Consider the following 21,731-nt stretch of genomic DNA (forward strand, 5'->3'; position numbering starts at 1 on the left):
ATTCAAAAGAAAAACGCTTATTTCTTCCAATTGAGAATTGTCCACGAAATCTCTATTAAATGTTCAGTTAAGAATTCCAAAAATAATCGAATAACTCCATTGACGCTATAATCCGAATACTTACCGAGTATAAACATGTCGGATTCGAACCAATCAACTGATTGAAGTGTTAATGGCCCGCTGGAGGGTTCTCATGTATTTACTATGCTAGTTGGTTGCTCACCTGTGCAATTTCCTTTCTAGTGCAGCAGAAATTGATGAACATCACATTCACGAAATCGGCGCCATGACACACGGTGACAGTTTTTTCCTCTAGAGATCCTTGAGACCCAATCAGCACTACATTACGTATTTTGGGATCCTGCAAAGAAAGTTGCTTGTGAATCAATGCGGAAGATTTGTTTTCAAAAGGGAAACTCAGGTAGAAGGACGCGGGTGGAACATAAGAATTGTACTTTCGCAGAGAATATTGAAAGTAAAGAACTTTTATTTGTCAGTGATGAATATAAAATGAAGCATCGATTGAACTTTATTAGCTGGCGAATAATCGCGCTGAACAAAGTGAACGATTTATTGATTTTGACCCAGTTCAGTTCGAGCTCGATGGATCACTAAGCCCAGCTTGTTACAGATGTGTTCGCACTTTCCTCGCCACCATAATATCGACAAATCGGGGCAATCGGGGCTCGCGTGATCAAACTACACAACAACGTTAATTTTTGTTCAACACCGACCGACCTCGAACACAACATAATTTATCAGATAACTTTAACGATTCTACGAACAAATTGCGGATATCAAAATAACCGCAAATCTTGAAGGAAAACGTCATATTTAAAATTTGCATTGTCTGAATAGTAACAATGATATAATGCGCAGTTTTTACACTTTTCCATGATTTTGTAAGTTTGTTCGTAAACCATACTTTTACGTTCCGTCGTCATTGAAGTTTATTTTTATTCATAGGACTTGCGGCAACAGTAGCAACACCGCCCGGAGCGGTTATCGTGTTTTCGCTCATTATCAAGATGAAGCGGGAGCGAGTTCATCAACATATAAAAAGTACCGAACAGGTTGCTCCAAAGTTTGCCGTTTCAAACTGCAAAGTTTAATTAAAATCTGACGAAGATGTACAACAACGAGGAGCGACTAGACAAAAGTTAGGAAATACTTCAATGGAGATATGATTGTTAAATCGGAACCTTGCCGAAATAGAATTGTACGCCGCTGTAATGATTATAACGTTCATTTTTCTACAAACGCTATGTTTCTCAGTAATATAAGTACTGTTGAGTTTAACGAATGTAAACTATACATCAATCAGTGCAGAGATAAAAATAACGCCTGAAGTAATGTATGTAATGATAACTATATAGCAGCAATTAAAATTAGAAAGTACACATTAGTCGAATGTTTAAAATACTATATTTCGAATGTACAGGCGAGCGTGATATTGGTACTATTGGTCCCATAGTCGTCAATTAAAATGACATGACAGCAACGGTACAGCGTGGTAGCTAAAGTGGGTCACGAGTTAGGATCGGGGAGATTTTAAATTCTGTTATATTTATGCGCTGATTATCTGACAGCTTGAGGCAGCCGTCGAAATGAGATGATTGTTATTCTGAACAGTACCTACCAGACCTACCTATAACCAAGCCAACAAAAATGTAAGATAACAAAATATTAGAACCACTCTAAACTACAGTTTTACACAAAACACCGATCATAATAATTCTATCTCCGAATTAAAAGAATTTCAGTAAAAATACGGCATCGTATATTTCTGCAAGCTCGTGCCATTAGCGTAGTGCTAGCAGCTAGGGACTTTTGAATTATACATCTCTGCACTTTCAATAGTAACACGATTTACTAGCACTCTTCTCAAATAATCTCCGGTTGAATTCTTTCAGTTGGATTTTACATATACTAAACCTATGTAGTTATTTCAATATTGCATATTGATTTGATTATAACAATGCAGTATGATGATTGAGTAAGATTAGTCCACGTAAAGACAAAAGTACGTACTTTTGTCTTGTACCAGGTATACCAAGAAATTAAATTGATCCAGAACGATTTATGCAATACAATATTTCTCTTGCAATAAGAGTACACGATAAGACGGAAATGAAAGATATTGATAAAAAAATAAATTGACGTCTGCGATGGACGCATTTGCAAAAATAAAAGGAAATATGGTAAAAAAGTGACCATATGACCTGGGACGAATCACGGTTTACAGTTTCACACCAAGCGTGGGAACAGCGGAAACACATAATCATACAATAAACCACAACTAGTAGTAATGTGGCTATGATAAGGCACACGTTAGATAAAACCTACGCGAACAATATAATACTCATTATATTAATTTAGCTAGACTGAACCAAGGCTTTAGGAAGGCAAGTACCTAGGGAACCTAATAAGTTTCCGCTTTTCATTCAGCCATCCACTTCATCAGTCCTTGAGTCAGCTTGAGTAGAACAGTGCTCTCGAAACCATCACACGTCTAGGCCTGATAGGTGGCAAACTAGCGTAGTTTATGCAATAGTGATATAACTATCGGTCCATTAATCCATCAATCAACCTATTATACAATTACAACAAGCTGTCAACGGAACAATTAGTACAGAGCACAGACAATGAAGATCTCTCAATAATGAAATCAGTTATGATGACTATTTTTACAGTTTGCATATCATTTCCTCGCCAGTTTTACAATATTTGTGTTAAAAAGTATTACAGTGCCGTTTGGTTGCACTGAAAGTCTTTGTTTCTTTCTTAGTAAACGTATCCACAATTAACTTTATTGAAATGTGTTCGCATTTCCAGAAATTCGCCGTGTATATCGACGGCTCTTAAAAATATGCAGGAAAAGCGAGCAAAGAATTCATAAGATAAACGACGCTTGAGAATTGAGATAAATTTATACACAGACAGTCGGCTGTCCTAAATAATATTTATTATATTGAAGAGATACGTTCCAATTACGCGGAGCTGTAATTACTGAAACTAATCACTTGAAGTAGCCCACCAGAGCCACTGTAGCCACATCTACGACTGCGCATGTATACGGTACGCACTACTGGGTAATCTCCGTAACAATGGGCATTGTTCCATATTTACTACTGTCCTTAATTAAGACTATTTAAATGTGTATACTTATAGCACAGTACTTATTTATTTTCTTGATATTTTCGAATTTTCACAAAAACTACAGAATTTTATTTTACTCATTTTATACTAAGTAAAGACGAAACAGATGTATCAGCCAATTTTTATGATAGGTAGGTCCCTACTTGACTTTCTACATGAATGAAAAAATAAGGCAGTGAACATAAAACAGTTTAAATTTCCCAAGTTTACTAAAGATTGGACATTTTATAGAAACCAAGTTCTGGACTTGTATGGACAAATAATACAAAGTTCGCCTTAATTCACTTTTACAAATCGCCTAATTAACATATCTAAATACTGGAAATGATAGAGCGAACAAAACCACTGTCTGTCTGTAGTACATCTATAAATATAAAGCATTAGAACTGGTTCCGTCGCGTCGGTGTCGAAGCTATAATTTATAACATAGATTTTTCTAAAATTAGTGCATGACACGGAATCGATAACGATCGGTCAGGCGGTAATGTTAGCACCGCCACACGGTCGCGGCCTATAACAATCTGCTGAACTCTCGTTAACGTCGCGTTAATTGTACAGGTAAATACTCCTCCTACTCGCTGCGAATTACTAATACACGTACCCAGTACCTACTAAAGCAGATAAATCATTAACATTACATATTTATAGAACCTTGATGGAAATCCCACTGCTAGGCAAAATCATTAGTGAGTTTTCGTGAAAATCTTTTATTACGTTTCCAAAAGCAAAGAAGAAACAATATTCACAAAACTTCTTATAGATTTTTTTTTCGAAAACGATACGAAGACCTCCTCCCTCGTATAGGTTAATCTCTTCCACCGAAACTCATGATATACGGAGATGAATATAGAACATGCGAGGATTAACTCGTACGTGGGGAGCGTACTACGACACCACACGTCCAAACCAAGACAGCTTACGAATACATCCTGCTATATTCCAATATCCACATCTGTCTACGTACAACTACTTCTAAACGAATACTCCACCACCGCATATTAACATTTATCTTTCACGACCTATTTCAAATACGCATACAATAAACATGAAAAGATTATTACACGCTCGGACATAGGGGAGCAAAAACAACGAATTTACGCAATGACCCGAGAACATACCAAATAGGTACATTTATCTTATTATAGGCGAGACGAGGTAAGGTCAAAGTCAACACATTTCCAGAAAAGTTGTTCCTCCACTAATGTGGGAAATAACCTTTCGATTACACAAGGCTTTACGAGATTTACGTATCTATTCCATTATAAAGACCGGCTGGATACTAATATATCATAACCATAATATTTCCTGTAATATCTTCCTCTGTATCTATGATAAACTTCCAAATTCTAAGAAAACACTGAGATACTGTTTATATGTAACGCTACTGCGATCACTACTGTGACGCTCCATTGCATACAGTTATGCATTACCATATTGTGCCCGTCAAATAAGCATAAATAGACCGTTGGAACGATCCCTAATTTAAAACATAAAAAGATGATATAAATTATTTATACCACATGATGCATGCGTAATGTGCATGTGACCTCGGGATAAAAATGGGTCATCCCACTTCATTTAGTGGATGTCATGAGAGACGACTTAGAAATTCAATAATGCTTTTATTCTAATAGCTTAAATCTGAATTGATAATTCCCGCTAGAGTGGTGTGTTAAGAGTGTTTGAAGATTAGGGCAAGGAGTGGTGTTGCAGCGACCTGCAAATATTCATCTTCTGATAGTATGATCTGCTTCAATGAAGTCCTTAAACTTTGTGAACGTTCAAAGAGATTTTTTGTCCCAGCGCCAGCTCTATTAAACTCACTACGAATGTTGCTGACACAGAAATTATGGTAACAACATTCCGAATAAATGGAAAACATCGTAAACAATTTAAATCTACTGAAACTTTAGCATAGAACGACAAACTTATATTGTCGTAAAGCTTGTTTCTCATCGCGACATTACCAACTTACTCATTAAAATGTCAACGTAGCCTGAAACGAGAACATACCTGTTTGCACTGAAATACTTTCACGATCTACGAGCTTTAAGTAAAGGATGGATATGTGCGGTGCCCGACCGTTATAGCTAAAATATCGGGCATACCACTTCAGCAATGTTTGCGTTAGACCACCTTATAGGTATAATGTTGACTCTGTCCAATGTCTACATCGCACACCCACAGTACCCGTAATGTAGTTAACGTGGGGCGTGACGAGTTTGTTTCCAGTAAACCATTATAGTACATCGATTCTTAGTCTTCACACTTTGAAGATATCATATAATTAGAGACTACAGTATCGTTCTGCATCTGCATAGATACAGTGTATGTCTCTGTATTGTCTACTTTATCCGTAGCCACGTCCGTGTGGATTTTTCCGTTCGTTAGATATTCATTTATAAAGCCTCTCATATTTGTCGAAAAGAAATTGAAAGCGACAGAAATCGTAAACAAACATAACTCTACCACGCAACATGGTGTACTTAGTAAATTAACAAACTACCACACGTATACCTATACTTGATTCTGTGCTGTTAATAACCATTAAGTTTGAAAAATGGCTTATACACCACATAATGTGATACGACCACAGGGAGCTAACGCTACTATGTAATTAATTAGAGGCGATAAGCGAATGATATTAATGTGCTAATACTTTCAGAGGTATTTTATTAACTCCAGTACGTTCGATATTAACTTTTTTATAGTCAATCAGTTGCCTGAAAACAATAAGTACTTAAAATTGCAGGCGATTGTTATCATTTATTGCCACTTGATTTATTTAACCATCTGATGTCTCTAACGAGTGGCTTTTTCTATATACTGGATTATATTTTTAATATGGTACTAGTTCTCGCATTTCAGTAATGTTTCAAGAATGTGCAGTAGCCTCATTGCTAAGGGTATGGGTTCATTGTCAAACTTATCAACCATAGACGAGTTAGGACTAATTCTTGACTAGGAAAATCAAGAATTAGCCCTGCTGAATTTTAAAATTGAAATCTTTGTCTAATTTAAAGATTTAAACTTGAGTCTTGTTAATGGGATATGCATTAATGACCATTCAATATTTTTGTCTGTAAAACTGATCTAAATGGAATAAATGCTTTGATTTTCACTTAAACAAAGCTCAGACTGATTTAGCAGTATCATTTAGCATTCGTATTGAAAAACAATCAACTATAAGAAGCATTAACCTGTCTACTACCCTATTAGTGTTAGTTAGATTACAAGTTACCGCACCCTATAATTTTATGTCCCGTCACGGCACCACATCACTGGCCACGCCATAACGTGGTGACACCGTATTGACACTCATGGCTTCAACACGAAACGTCTTAATGAATAACCTGGATGACAATATGTCAACAGCCCGTCCCATGTCCACTTTGTTCATTTAATAATTTTGTATAGGCATTGTGTGTTAATAGTTCGCGTCACATTTGAATGCCCTAGGTCTAACGTTTCTAACAACTAACAATGGTACTGTTACAAGTTTACCTCAACTTTGTATACAACTTTATAATGACTTCAATTGAGTTTTAACTAGTTACTGAAGACCAATAAACAGTCGTATGGTATCGTTTAGTCCGTGTGCGAGAATGATAATGGCTGACCACGATTAGGTACCTAAAAACGTTAACGTTGACGCTGACCCGACGAGGTGATACTAAAAGGTGTTTACTTTGCGAATTACAGTATAAAACGGACATTAAAGACGACGTTAAATCTCCATCAGCGATATCGCTACACAACTTCGTCCCCTTTTCCAACTTTAAAAAATCTATCGATACTTTCGGAAAGTTCACCAACTTCCATAATAAATGCTAAAAGTATGTGAAAAAGTTAGCCATTTGACTGAATGTTAGTAGGTCGCGTGGCGGCTGTTACTTATTTTTAACGTTGATCAATACCAGAATTATTTTAGAATTCATTTAGGCTTTGCCATTTTCTACGTCTAAACTGAAACACTTGCGACAAACCGCTTTTTAATTTAAACGAAATAAACACAGCTTTACGTTAATTTTGATATAATTACAACATTAGTAATTTTTTTATTTGGCAATTATTTTTTAATTGCCAGACGACCGCAGGCCCATTTCTGTCGACTCTATCGTATTTAAATCGAGCAGTAGGTAGGGAAATTCGAAATATGAGTATTTTGTGTGATCATTGCCAAGTTTGGGTGAACCGCTGAAAAATGCGACTGATATCGACGCCGCACGAACTTTGTTGAAAATATATACATGTAGCAAACTTCGGTATTAGGTAAAAGTTAATCTTGTGTTACATTCCGAGAAGCTAACTAGAACATTGGTAACAAATATTGCTAATGTTACGAGTTTATAACAAGGTTAAATACGATTCTCGGAAGCGCATAGGTAATTTAACGAGGAGTTGTGTTAAACTTTCTTTTTGGAGTTGTGAGATGTCTACTAATGAAGACAAACAAGCGTGCACAACTCGGCGAACTTGGCTGGCGTAAGTCCAGAGGGGCAGGTTAACTGGAAAATTTAATTCTCTTCACTGTAGCCGCCTTTTTGTCCTGAGATCGTCCGGCACGATGCCAGGATCCGATTGGCTTGAAAGAACTTAGTTAAGAACACACGTCGCGAATAAACCAAGTTAATTTCAGACAGTTATTTTATTTCAGAAGCTATATACGATACTATTTCGGGCAGGAAATTCGAGCTGTCGTTATTGGTAGCGAGATGACAGATTGACAAGCACATTGTAGGTGGCCCATTCCAAGTTGAGAGGTCGGGAAATATTTCGTTTCAGTTGCGAGACTGTGAACTTTTTCAATGAACTATTTGTTGTGCCAAAACCGGGAAATATGATGACTAGGTAGACCGCTGATTGGGTGTTATACTTTCCGTCGTTAGGTACTATAGGTACTGCGTTAAAATGTAGTCAGACAAAGGGCGAGTTTTTACTTTTTATTCATGTTTAATTATCTACTACATTTGCATGCCTTATACAGGCAGAATATACTGAAGTCGGAAGCCGTGGGTTTGACATTGGCTGGTGTTCATTTTCACTTCTTATTTAGAATTATACTTAAGTTTTCGGTAATTTCTTATAGACCACAGAGTCTACGACAAAAAGATTAAGTACTAATCTGCCACTATCAATTTCATTCACACTCTTTTTATACTCAATCATAACATTTCACTGCACGTTTGGTTCGCAACCGGCTGCCGCGCAACGTGTAGCGGGTTCGATTCCCGCACGGAACAACTTTGTGTGATCCATAAATTGTTGTTTCGGTTCTGGGTATCATGTGTATGTGAACTTGTATGTTTGTAAACGCACCCACGACACAGGAGAAAACGCGAAAAATCTGTGTGGGGCAATGTTTTAAAAAATATATAGTTATTGAGGACAAAATACTAATATAGACAAATAGACATAATAAAATAGATATTTAATTTGACATAAGTAATAACTAGTTTCTTTACATAACAACAGCTGCCAGTAGTTTATAAGGTGATGCATGTTGATGTAATAATTACAGGTAACTAACTGTAATGTTATTGTAGAACAAAAGATCTATTAACTACATACACATTTCTAGAATATACTAACTAGTGGCAATAGGTCTCATATATTATGACCTATGTGGAATATACCTGCATCTTAAAAGCCATAAAGGCTAAATAGCACATGAAACTTATTTTAAGGTATTCTAATCTCTATCTAGAAGTGCAAATTATCTAAGTTGAATTTAACATTTAGAACCTGTTTCAAATTGATTGATTAATAGTGGATTAACTTGCTATCTATTATTAGTGTTAGCTTAACTAACAGACATTTCTTATTGAAAATACCTACATTAAATTATCTGTTATTTAAGTAGACAAATTAAAACTTTAGCAGATATTGTGAAAGGTATATATTTTGTGAATATAAAAGTTTAATAACATAGGTACTTTGCCAAACAAATGTTTATAAATAAAAATATGTAGATTAGGTCCTGTGACCACTTGACCAGTAAGTAGGTCCAGTTACTCCTTACTGTCTTTCTTTATTCAACTATGTTGAGCAGCTGGCCAATGTACAAAAAGGGATGGATACCTTTGATGATGATCCAATTACTATTACAATGTAATGTGTGCAATAAAGTATAAATAAATAAATGATGAAGATGATATTAAAAACATACCTTTGGAACTTTAGCATGTACTCCAGTGCGGACATCCCTGATGGTAGCTATGTCCAGCATTTCCACTTCCATATTCTGGTCTGTCCAGTATAAGTAGAACCCTTTGGGGTCCACCCGCAGGGTGACCGGCAGACCTGTGCCTGAGTCCTAAACAGAACAAAATATACTGGTTTATAATTTGTCCAATAAGAAAATAGCTAAGTTCCAATGAAATATAATTTTTACTATAAAATAAGCAGTTATTTTGTCTAGAAGACTTCATACATTTCAATAATATATTTCTCACTAAAATTAATAAGGCATTTAGTATTGACTAAATTCAAAATCAAACTTGTTAACTAAAAAGCCTACAAATTAAAAACACATACAGTGAAAATCATGATCAAAAGAAAAAAAAATGCAATTAACATTTTAGCATAGATAACACAGTGAATGTTTTGTTTACACAATTAGTTACAACAATAAACTAAAACAGCCTGGCAACTAATAATACAGATAATAAATTATTATCTTATAATGTAACTGAATTTGCAATTAAAATGATAAGGAAAATAATAGTTATTTTTCCATTAACAATCTGCTTCATACACAACAATATTTTCTATACAATTTAATTTTTCTCCATCATCACAAATATACTAATGTAGTAAAAATTTAACTGTTGAATTAGTACATTTTTACATTAAATATTTGTAAAAAAGACTAAGCTTTAGACACTTTTCTCAAAAAAAAAGTAGTAATGCAAAATGTCACAAAAAAAAACAAAAATGTAAAATCTACTTTCAAGATTCCAATAAGAATAGCAAAAAATATAGTTTAATCATTTTGCCTGGTGGTGCTGTAGCCTTCAAGACTGCCAGTCCAAACAAACGTAAATTATTTTACTGACAAAAAAGCAAAGCAACAAAAACTAAAAAAAAAGTATTAAATAAAAAAATACCTCATCCCACTTGATGAACTTCTCTCCCTCCTGTAAAGCCTTCGGCACTTCAATCGGCTTCAAACTAACTTTAGCAGATCTCGTAGTAGTAGTCATCGTGAATAATAAACACAATTATGCGGAAATAATATCACTATTGTAGATCAAAACCGTCATCTTCCCCTCTGTGCACAGATCTATCTGAGAAATCTATGAATGGCACGCTCGACAGACGAACACCGAGTGAATGCAGACAAACTACAATTTGATATTAAATCAATAATGACTAACATATTATAACATTATCCACGATAAATAACACCTGCCTAATTACTAACAAACAATGATTTTTCCCACATACTCTATCTCGACGAGACCACCAAAAATCCAGAATGTCAAAATGTACTAAGAGCCATAGTGATGCGGAACATATTATATCGAGGATCTCCACGTAAGGTTTTCTTCGTTGAAATGAAAAAAACGTTTTTAAAAAAGCTTTAAAACAATGTTTATACTTTCAATAACTTTTTGAGCAGAAGAACATTACACACATGACATTATGCCCTTAATTCCACACAAGGATTGGCTTGGCAGAGAGGTGTATATTTTAACACTCGCCAAATAATAAATTGTTACTGGAGGCAAATATATTGCTAGTTTGATTCACCTAGACTACTTTTTCAATTCTGCATTTTTATATTTTGAAAAATAATAAGTAAGCATAAAAATTTAAAAATATATCGATGGAGTCGATATTGGTTAATAGTACAACACTAACCGTCGGGTAGTCGTAGTTTACTGAGTTGCCATTCTAAAAAAGTTGTATAGTGGTGTTCTACAATCGTCTAAACTAAACTTACCTATATACACTACCTTAGTATTTCATCAAGGACTAATGAAGTTCGACATAAATATCCCAGATACAAAATTCCATCTATTTTAAATTGCGTGCTTTTGTTTCACGCGGCACCGCAATGGGACCGTTAAAGAAAATGAAATAGTAGATACATTACAAGTGTCCCACGACTAGGCAAAGGCTTCTTCTCACACTAAGGAGCATTAAGCACTACGCTTGTCTTGTAGGCCAAAGTGGATTAGTGAATTCAACAATTTTTAATTATAAATCCTAGTTTCCTTCCAATGTTTTCCTTCACCGTAATTTTTATGTCAGCGATGCTTCAATAAACTGAGAAAAGACTAAGTACTTCGGAAGCAGTCACATTGGTTTGATTACATTTGATTCTTACCTTTGAACCCTGAGTCTCTTCCAGCTCGCTTTAGAAATTGAGTTTTATAACTTTCGAGGCACAATCCACTTTAATCAATTTTGTTTGGTGCGTTCTTTTATAATCGACTATTTATATAGTGCTCTTTTCATGCACTTATCCTCTCTCTCTAATTCATCATTTTTATTGTCAATGTCAAACTGTAATGTCACACCGTAATGACATTAATTTTCACTTGGCAGTTGCATGGATTAACGATCGAAGTGTGTTTTTAAATTAATTTCTAATAAGAGAAAGATTTTATGTTCAATAAATAGTATTTTAAGTTTAAAAGCAGTTATATAAAACCAAGGACTATCTGTAAAACCTGTTCCATATTGATACAGCATCTTATAAACATGTCTGAACCGGAGCCCGCCGAAGTTACTGATCAAGAAACTAAACATGAACATAGCCCTAGAAAACGCATACGGCACCGTAAGAAGCAACTTTACGAGAATATTCTCAAACAAATGGAATTCTACTTTAGTGATGCTAACTTGACTAAGGATAGATTCTTAGGAGACCTCGTGAAGAATGATCCTTACGTGCCGCTGGAATTGTTCCTAAAGTTCAATAAAGTCCGGTCGCTGACGCAGGATGTCAACGATATAGCTAAAGCTATGAAGAACTCAACTCTATTGGAATTGTCAGAAGATAGATTGAAGGTACTTACCTACCCTTATTTTTAATGAATTAAGACAACATAATTATGTTTATGTTTGCAACTTCAAACACGTAATGTAAAATTTAATTTGAATCTTATATGACTGTCTATAAAAATCTAAATCTCATAATTGTGATTTTCAGGTGAAGAGAAAGACTCCAGTTTTGCCATATGATGCTGACTCAAGGACTGTGTATGTGGAGTCAATTCCAGTGACAGCCAGCAGGGAATGGCTGGAGAGAGTGTTCTCGGACTATGGACATGTTGCATACATATCTCTGCCAAAGTTTCAACACTCACAGAAAATAAAGGTACTACTAGTTTTCTTATAATTAACATTTGAATGTCAATCTTTATTGATTAGATACTGAGAGCCTTACATTACTCATCTACTATTTATTTACAATATACCATGTACCAACCACAACACATACATAAACAACAATGTCATATATTGTAATTTTTTACACCATGTTACAGGGTTTTGCGTTCATTGAGTTCGACAAACCAGAGGCTGCACAGAAATGCATATCTACATTCACAAAGATGGGCTGCAAGCTCCCTACGTACATGCCACCCCAAGATCTTTCTTCTATAAAGATGTTTACAGCAGAGGAACCATCATCGGAGACACAAGAGAAGAAGACAGAAGAAGAAGATGAACCACCGAAAAAAAAGAAAAAGAAGGACAAAAAGACCCTTCAAAAGAGTTTGGAGTTGAAGTTGGGAAGTGAGTCTGAAAGTGAGAAGAGACTTGATACTCCTACTGTAAGTTAACTATCTTATATACAATGTGATAGGGGCGAGACTTCTAACCCGTTAAGGCTGAATACTACATCTAATTTTAACGACAAAAGTCCTGGGTCGAAGGGGTTGAATCCCCTCCCCTAAAAATTATGGCCATTTTAATATTTTTTTTACTTTTTTTGATATCAAAGGTTGTATGCGTCGTAGAAACAAAAAAAGACGACAAACGGTAGCTAATAACCTTGGCTAACTAATTCATTACTTTTTTCATATGTTTGATAATGTTTTGGTGAGAAAAAAATAATTTGTGAATTATTCTTACCGAAAAAATCACTATTTTCCTATATTTTCAATTAGGGGTTCAACCCCCATATTATTTTTTGTCGATAAAATTAGATGTAGTACTCAGCCTTAACGGGTTAGAAGTCCCACGCCTATCACATTGTATAAATCTGGAGAGTTTGTATGAATGCGCTAATCTCAGGAACCTCTGGTTCAATTTGAAAAAATATTTTTATGTTGGATAGTTCTTTTAAATGAGTGGGTGAAACTGCGCTAAAGTAGCTAGTGTAGTACATAAAAGTATTAGGATTAGGTATTATATTCTTATCTGATTAGCTGACCTGAATGTGGTTTATGTAACCTTAATTTTTTTGTGTGGTGGTATCCTTTTCGTCCATATTTGAACATTAACAACAACAAAATATTATCTAAAATTAATGTTTTACTTTCCAGGAGGAAACAAAAAGCATTGCGAGCCTATCGACACCAACAGAGGTAAGTTTATATGATTTTTTATTTCTCCTAATAATACCTAAGACAAAAGCAAGACAATGAGTAAAACAAGCTCTAAAAATTAATCTTCCTATTTTCAGGAAAACAAATTACTTGATCTGGAATCTAAGGATGAAATGACTAGTCAAGATGAAGGGAAGGACACAGGAGAGAGTCCACGGAAGAAGAAAACTCGAAAGCGCACAGCCAAGGAACGTAGCAATGCTAAGAACAACTTGAGTAAAAATGAGGCTCCTAGAGGTGCTCTATGGGGCTTACAAGTATTATCTAAAGCGGAGTGGAAAGCGTTAAGGAATAAGTATTTGAATTTACAAAGAAAAATCATGAAGGACATAAAGGCAAACTTGCATAATAAGAAGCATCAGTACTCTAGTATACCGGCGCCCGCCGCTCCTTCTATTGAAGTGGAACCAGGTGAGTAGTAAACATTTTGCTTGAAGAAATAGTTAATTATAAGGTACAACATTTCTTTAAAAGAAATTTGACTTGAAACTAATATAGTTAGTATAATTACAAAAGGATTTCTACATTGATTTGGTTACATGAAGAAGATAGATCCTAGAATATTTCCACCCACATTCTTGTGTCGTCACCAACAATTAACAATTAAAATGTTTTCAGGTTTGCCATCAGGCCAAACAGATGCTCCCAAAGGCATAGCGTCTGTAGAGAAGGTTCCAGGTTTATTTGTCAAAGAAATTTTACCAGAACCATGCTTAGATGTGAGGCTTACAAAAAGAACGGTAAATATTTTTGTTAGTAGTTGCAACTAAAATCTGTCTATGACAAGTAGCACTATCATAATTATGTAATTTAATTTATGCAGTATTGGTATGGTTATATTGTTTTTACTTTACAGATCAGGAGCAATATTCACGCATTACATGTTGACGTGAAAGAAGGGCAAACAGAGGCAATTATTAGATTTGATACACCAAAATCCGCGGAAGAGGTAATTATTTTCTATTGGATTTTATTTGGTGATAACTGAAGGGCTGAGAGTGTTTACTAGACTTCCAATATACTATAATTGTAATTTTTTTAGTCGTCTCAGATATTGTCACATCATCATCCTTCAGTGATTAAAAAAAACATCCTTCAGTCTACACAGTCCATCCATGAACCCTTCTCAGCACATCAGTCACAATAACATTGCTTTTATTCCAGTACTGTGCCAACGCAACCAACCACGCACGTGTCCTGTCGGGTGCTGAGGAGGAGGAGCAGTGGTCTCGAGCGGAGAGCGCGTTGTCACATCGTCGGCCGCGCGGCCGTTGCAAACTACTCACACAGCGCGACCTACGGTCCACGCCGAGAGCACTCGCGCCCGCCTCACCGCAACCAACTCATACGCATATACGATTCGAAGATGAATAACGTTTAAAGGTTCCCGTTATTTCTGTATTAAGAACCATTCTCAACATTTTTTATTTAATTTTATGGTATTAGAAATGATTACGATGTTATAAAAATTTGTTTGTTACGTAATGGGCGTAATAACAAAGAATATTTTTGTTATTTCTACCATTGGCAAAAAATATTTTTAACACATACTATATAATAATTGAACCAAACTTTGTTAGTCACTGACAAAGATCAGTCTCAATATGTATTATCTCACATTGTATTTATTTCACACAAGATTTATTATTCTCAAGTAGCATGCAATATGTATCTTATCTAAATACATTTAAATCCTTTTGAAAGTAACTATGCACCTGTTTTATTTATTTACAGTTAAAGTATACAATTGTATTAATTTATACTGCATTTATATAGCAAATAATGGAAGATTTCATCACTTGTGAAGGTTGAAAGTTGGTTGAAGGAATACTTAAAATTAATTAATTAATTCAAACAACTAAATGTTATAAAAGAAAATTTTATTACGTCAAATAAATGCCAACATCAAGTTCAGTCTTAAAAATAAGTTTGCTTATATCTTAATAATACAGGAGGCACTGGCACTTTATTTATTTTTTTATCAAAAATTAATTTATCATATACTTAGTCGCCTTACAAGCTACCACAGAAAATACAACATATAAAACTTACGTATTGCTAATAGACCTGTATATTACAACCTGAATTCTGTTCACCTTAGCATATTACGTTTATCAATGAGCTGCCACTATACTATAGAGATATGATGTGATTACTTGGTATGTCACCTCAGAAAAATGACACATTGTTCTTGTTTGGTCTAAATGAGGCCATTATATGTAACATGATTATCATGATAAAGATTAGATTAAGTACTCATTATTTAACAAATCTATACACATACATATAGATCAAAATGCAATTTCTACTGCAGATTATTATCATTTATCGCGGAACATCAAGTCAATACTATTATCATGATAAAATTATAAAACAATTCTTATAACAAAGTACATAAAGAGCACCAAATATTTAAGTAAAAATAGCTGCATGATATCGAACAATATTAAAGCTAAGTACTTTATAAAGAAAACTGGAAAATATTAAAACTGTTAGCAAATAAAATTCATCACATTAAACACATTCATTAATTAATATTTAAAATATTATTTACACAGAGGTAGATTTATTTAAAGGACTTAAACTATTACGACGCTTCCATATGCCTATGAACAGTGACCGGAGCTATTATACTGTTCTTACCACATGGTAATACAGTTACATTTAAATCATTAGCTTTTAGTCTTGGTTTAATTTTGGCTGGCAGAGGACAACTAATATCAGATTTAGTGTCATCCGATAACACGATTGGCTCATTTACAGAGAATCCAGTGGCTTCAGAATCTTCATGGGGAGTCATAGTAGAGTACCCATGATCTGAGCCACCAGCTGTATGTGGCCTTCTATAACCAGTCACTACCCTGTACGGTGATATAGGAGCTTCTATCTCCATGGCTGGTAACAGCTTATCTTGCCCAGACTGGTCATGCATATCATCAGACTGCAAGTGACTCATTTGAACATCTGCATCATGCCAGGTCTCTGCTGGACCATCGACATATAAATTATGGCAACTTGCTGTAGTAACATTCTGCCTGTAGCAGTATATGGCAACAGCGATGACTAAACTCGCAGTAACTATACAACCGGCGATCGGTCCTATAGCCGAGTAGTTACCGAATGCATCTCTATTGATGTGACCGAGGGTGCCCTCCCCATAAGGCGTGACGGCTCCTAGCACACCGTTGAAACAGGTAGATTGAGAAGTACAGAACGGTGCAGACAGTGGCGTCCTACCGTCGGCATCAATTTGGCACCATTCACAACCAACAACGCCTAAGCAAGACGAATGCGACATATAAGTTTCGCATTGAAAATCAAAACACGACTTTAAGTTCTCAGCAAAGTTATGGAAGTAATGGGACTTATGGTTGTTGTTTTCAAGCATCATGCCACATAAAGGCATTTCTAGATTATATCGTGATGCGTTAGAGTTGGGGCATTCGTAGAGTTCGGAGCTGCATTCACATGGACACTCGCACTCTGTTTGTTCCATACGATTGCAATTTAAACAGAGACGATCGACCATGCTACATGGACAAAAAGCGCCCACGCTGCAGGATGCGTTCACCAGACCTATAAATGCATTAGTGCCTGGGATGGCTGCAATGTAGTAATGAACACAATGATCTCCTGATACAACATTAGAGAGCACATTCGGTAGAGAGGTATTAAATTCGTAAAACCGCTGTATAGTTTTGTCGTAAAAATTGTTACACAGTCTTTTTGTAACAAATCCTTTATGATTCAACATATCAATAGCAATCATGGATTCCTTATGAGTGATATGTTGTTGTTCTATTGGCCCAGAGCTGTTTGGATCCATTAGGCCAGGATGTGACACCAGATAGCCTTTATTATTCATTATAAAACATTTGACATAGGACATGGCACAAAGAGGCATACTATCTATGAGAAGCTTATACAAAAAGCCCATTGTTACATCCATTGACACAACCATAGTGGGATAAAAGGAACTTTTAACAGCATATGATATAGACACAACATAGCCTGCACCACCAACATCCAAGTTTGGAGGTGTTAAGATAATTTTATCTGGATTCTCTAAAGCATATGTATACCATGGTCTTCGAACTGGTTCATAATCATATTCTAGTACAGTGCCAGGGAACATCACCAGCACTCCACTCTCTGTGACTGCATACCTTCTTACTATATACTTTGAGTAAGGTCCATGCAAATGTTGCCTTTTGTAATATGATAGAATAGAATTTAAAAATCCAACATCTTGTTGAATTTCATTTTTAAGACCAGGATTAGAGAGTAAGCCATGGGCAACACTTTTTAAGTAAGCTAAGTAATTCTGCATATATGTTACAGCTTCTTGACCATCACCCATGTCATACAAATAGGTAAATGGGGATTGGAAGCTGGATGGACTTAGATACACAGTACCCTGATCTATAGTAGCTATTTGTTTGAAATGTCTGCACATTTTCCCCATTTTAGGTGGAAATAAATCTAGCCTATGGAACAAAATTTCCTTGTTGCTTCTAGTAAAAAAGATATTAGTTTTATTAAATGCAGCAGGTTCAGCCACCTCTGATACAATACAAACTACATACAAGTTTCCTACCCATTTCCAAGAGTAAATAATTGATTTAGTGGAGTTTTGTTCATACATAGTCAAGTTACCAGAACTATTAGCTAACATTTCTTGTTTCACGGTTGAGATAAATGTGTAGGTCTCCACACCTTCCAGTTTTGTAAACTTAATTTTGTCTGAAGCAGATTCTGGTCTTGGGAAAAATGTGTGCATTAAAACTGTACCTGAGAAATCCATCACAAAGGCTCTTTTCTTTTCATTTGATCCCTTAAAATACACAATATCTTCTGCAAGATCAGACCAATAAAGGTCCAGTCCAAGTACTCCAGTTGTTGTTGGTAGCACTAGAGATATCATGAAATCTCTTTCAGTTGCCTCCCAAACTGGGCCTTCAATTTTAATCTTCTTACTTCCGTAGTGACCAGGCAGGAGAGATATAAATGCTGAAGCAACTTGTCCCACAACTCCACTGTCATTGATGTGCAGCCTCATAACAGAATGATTGTTGGTGTGTGTGTGCCATTTGTCAATATGCAATATACCCAGTGAACTATTTTTATCTGCCTGATTCTCATAAATCAGTCCAATAGCGAACTTTAAGCTCTCATCTCTGTTTGCAGAGTATGGAAATATTTTGAGCCAAGTCTCATTTTTCAAGACTTTTGTGTCTGTGAGAAATATAAAGAGTTTATGTTTTGGTAAATCTCTTTGTAGTAATAAGTTTTTCAGCTCTTTATTTATTGCAAGAGGAGACATGTTGGTGGATGCAATGTCTAGGGATGATAAATATTCCCTCAGCAGTAGTTTATTGTTCTCTGTGGCATTTCCTATGTCAGACATTCCATCGGTGCTACAAGTATCTTCAAATTTAAGAAATTCTGTCATATTTGTCATCTTAAGTGCTATTAGATCTGAGTCCTGCAGGGCATACACAGTTTCTTTGGCCACATGTATTGCATGTTGTAACGGACCTTCTCTCATATTATTATCTATTATAAACACCACCAATTTTGGTTCAGGATGTACAATCTTATGATAGAGGTATCTTAAGTTAGAATGGGGCATTGTAGCACAATCCTTATCAGTAGCATAGTCCATATGTGATAGGAAGTATTGTCTCTTAACTTTTAAATCCTTAAAGCGACCCAGCATGTTATTCTTAGGGTCCTGTGAAGGCAAAGTGTCGTATACATTGGAACTTTTGATAAACACAGACTTACGAATAGAGTTGAATGGGCAAGGGTGGGTGAAGGACGGAGTACTGTTGTCGCTGATTACATTGTTCATGTCACGAAGAATGTTCGTAGCTGCCGACAACTTGTAGCTAAGCTTTTCAGCAATACTGGTCAGGACATCACTGTCCGAGGTTTGGTAACGGCTCACTTTATAAGCTGTCCGGATTTCAAAACGTGTCGTATACTCGCTGCCTAGTTCTTTGACCACTATTTCACTAAATTTACTTGCTAAAGTTTCCGATAGCTTGCGAACACACAGTTTATAATCACCACGACTGTTAGTTCTAGTACAGTTATCGCCTTGAGCGAGGATCACACAGACGCCGCAGCTCGTCGTAATCATAAATAACAACGATAAAAGCTTCATCTTGTCGGCATATCTTTGATCCGCACTTATAATAAAATTGTCATCACGAAAGCATATTTATGAAGTAACATGTCCTTTGTATTATGCGCACTGAACTTTTCACATTTCTTTCTTTGATAGACTTCATCGATAAATTAGAAAAGCAATATTGTTTATATTAAAAAAGCAAAGTATCCACGGACCAACTTTGGTCGTGTCGTGTTTTGTGCAGGCGATATTGTTGAAACTTGACTTGACATTTACAAAATAAACATGGCGGCGGCGAACGACGTTTCGTTACTCCTCCGTGAAGACGAGTCATTGCAGAAATAGATAACAACTGTTACAGTAACAACTGTTAAATTAAATTATATTAAAAATGAGAGATAGAAATATTATTACATACGTATACTTTTATTTATATATATTTTTTTTATATTTTACGTACTTATACTGGCGACTTTAGCTGAAAAAAATATTGGAAGCCATAAAATTCTAAAGAAACAAAAGTTTTTATTTTTCAGGATTTTTCGGCATCTATCGGTTTTTTCTTATTATCAAACCAGTTCATATACCAATAGACACGAGTATAAAACTTTTTCCATCTCGTTTACAAATAAAAGCAAAAATAAGTAAAAAAAGGTACCATTTCAAAAACTAATAAAGTGAAATGTAATTATGCAAAACGTACAATAAAATCAGTTTTGAAATAATTTATGTTAGTATTTTGAACCTAAAGGCTCAAAATAGGATGGCAAAGAAGCAGACAGATCACTTGATGGTATGCAATCAATGCAGCCTGACCTATGGTCCTAGGAATTTCATGCGAGTCAAATCAGAGGCAATCCGAGGACGATGACTTGTTTTGACCTTATTTTTATGTTTAAATTCGTTAAAATTCTATAATTACTTATTCTGATAATTTTAAAGCCCCGTTAAAAAAAAGAATGTAAAGGCAAAAAGCTACGTGTCACAAATAAAATTGATCCCTAGTTCAAAACAAAACATCTTAGTATCTAGAAACCAACAAAATTTTCATAAAAAAAAAATATACCACACCCACAAATAATTCTCACCCTAAACTATTTTTTGCATAGGTAAGTAACCGATTTTTATTGCAAATCACGCTCCGTGTAAAATAATTACGAGTAAGTAATCGATTTGGCGAACCTACGCACCTACACCTTCCATTCCATACGAACCCCGAGATTTTAGCAAGTTGTTGTGCATTGTTTCGTAACGCACCCCAAGGCCCTGCCTGAAGGTGTAAAACCGAAGGTCCCGGCCTTGGTGTCAAAATGACCTGAATTCTTATCAAGTAAATTGATATAAAGGCAAGTCGGAACCATAACAATTAATGAGGCTATATAACATAGCTCCTGTAGGTAGGTCTGAATCACCCTTCCACATCAATGTTCATACGTAACCTGCGTAGGTAAATGAGAAATGCGAATAATTGGATCGGTATTTAGGTGACAATAATTAGGTAAACCAAATAGTTTTCATGTTGGGGCAGTTGACTTTGCCCTACATTATATCCATACTAATTATAGGCACTTACAATTTATGCGTGGCTTGTATAATAATTTCATAAACAGCTCGTAGCAGTCCATTACTGGACTATGAGTTTCTTCTACATAAGTGATTATAACGTCCATTTAGTTTGTCACATAGGGGATAGCCAAAACAGGCATCTAGAAATCACTTTGGTCTGAAAGTGAAGCAACCAACGGCAAGGGTTTCGATTTCCGGGTCAAGCAGTAGCAGAGTAAGTTGGAAGGGAATCTTTCAATATAGACTCACTATCTTGTATCCGTGGAAAAGAGGGTGTGAACATCAGGCGTGGTAATAAAATAGAT

At 35.5% G+C, this 21,731-nt stretch overlaps 3 protein-coding genes across 4 annotated transcripts in view; 1 reads left to right on the forward strand and 2 right to left on the reverse strand.

Annotated features, from left to right (window-relative positions):
• Positions 1-10,733, reverse strand: part of LOC118265588 (1-phosphatidylinositol 4,5-bisphosphate phosphodiesterase classes I and II) — a 46,285-nt gene extending 35,552 nt beyond the window's left edge. The window contains exons 1-3 of one of the 2 annotated variants that reach the window (XM_035578561.2): positions 10,269-10,733; positions 9,329-9,475; positions 224-361 (exon numbers count right to left, since the gene is read on the reverse strand). In XM_035578561.2, the coding sequence (XP_035434454.1) occupies positions 224-361; positions 9,329-9,475; positions 10,269-10,364 (381 nt within the window). In that variant the 5' untranslated portion in view covers positions 10,365-10,733. The remainder of the gene's footprint in view (positions 1-223; positions 362-9,328; positions 9,476-10,268) is intronic. The other variant, XM_035578562.2, reaches the window with a different exon arrangement.
• A 953-nt stretch (positions 10,734-11,686) lies between these two features.
• LOC118265158 (la-related protein 7) lies at positions 11,687-15,431 on the forward strand. The gene is made up of 8 exons (XM_035577881.2): positions 11,687-12,180; positions 12,323-12,490; positions 12,660-12,947; positions 13,662-13,703; positions 13,802-14,135; positions 14,343-14,464; positions 14,581-14,673; positions 14,889-15,431. Exons 1-8 carry the CDS (start codon positions 11,872-11,874, stop codon positions 15,096-15,098), a joined length of 1,566 nt encoding a protein of 521 aa, XP_035433774.2. The 5' UTR covers positions 11,687-11,871; the 3' UTR covers positions 15,099-15,431.
• A 156-nt stretch (positions 15,432-15,587) lies between these two features.
• Positions 15,588-20,137, reverse strand: LOC118265157 (VWFA and cache domain-containing protein CG16868). The gene has a single exon (XM_035577880.2). The coding sequence runs from the start codon at positions 19,891-19,893 to the stop codon at positions 16,312-16,314; it is 3,582 nt and encodes a 1,193-aa protein (XP_035433773.1). The 5' UTR covers positions 19,894-20,137; the 3' UTR covers positions 15,588-16,311.
• Positions 20,138-21,731: the final 1,594 nt, after the last annotated feature.

This window comes from Spodoptera frugiperda, chromosome 28 (assembly GCF_023101765.2).
Source record: "Spodoptera frugiperda isolate SF20-4 chromosome 28, AGI-APGP_CSIRO_Sfru_2.0, whole genome shotgun sequence".
Classification (NCBI taxonomy): Eukaryota; Metazoa; Arthropoda; class Insecta; order Lepidoptera; family Noctuidae; genus Spodoptera; species Spodoptera frugiperda.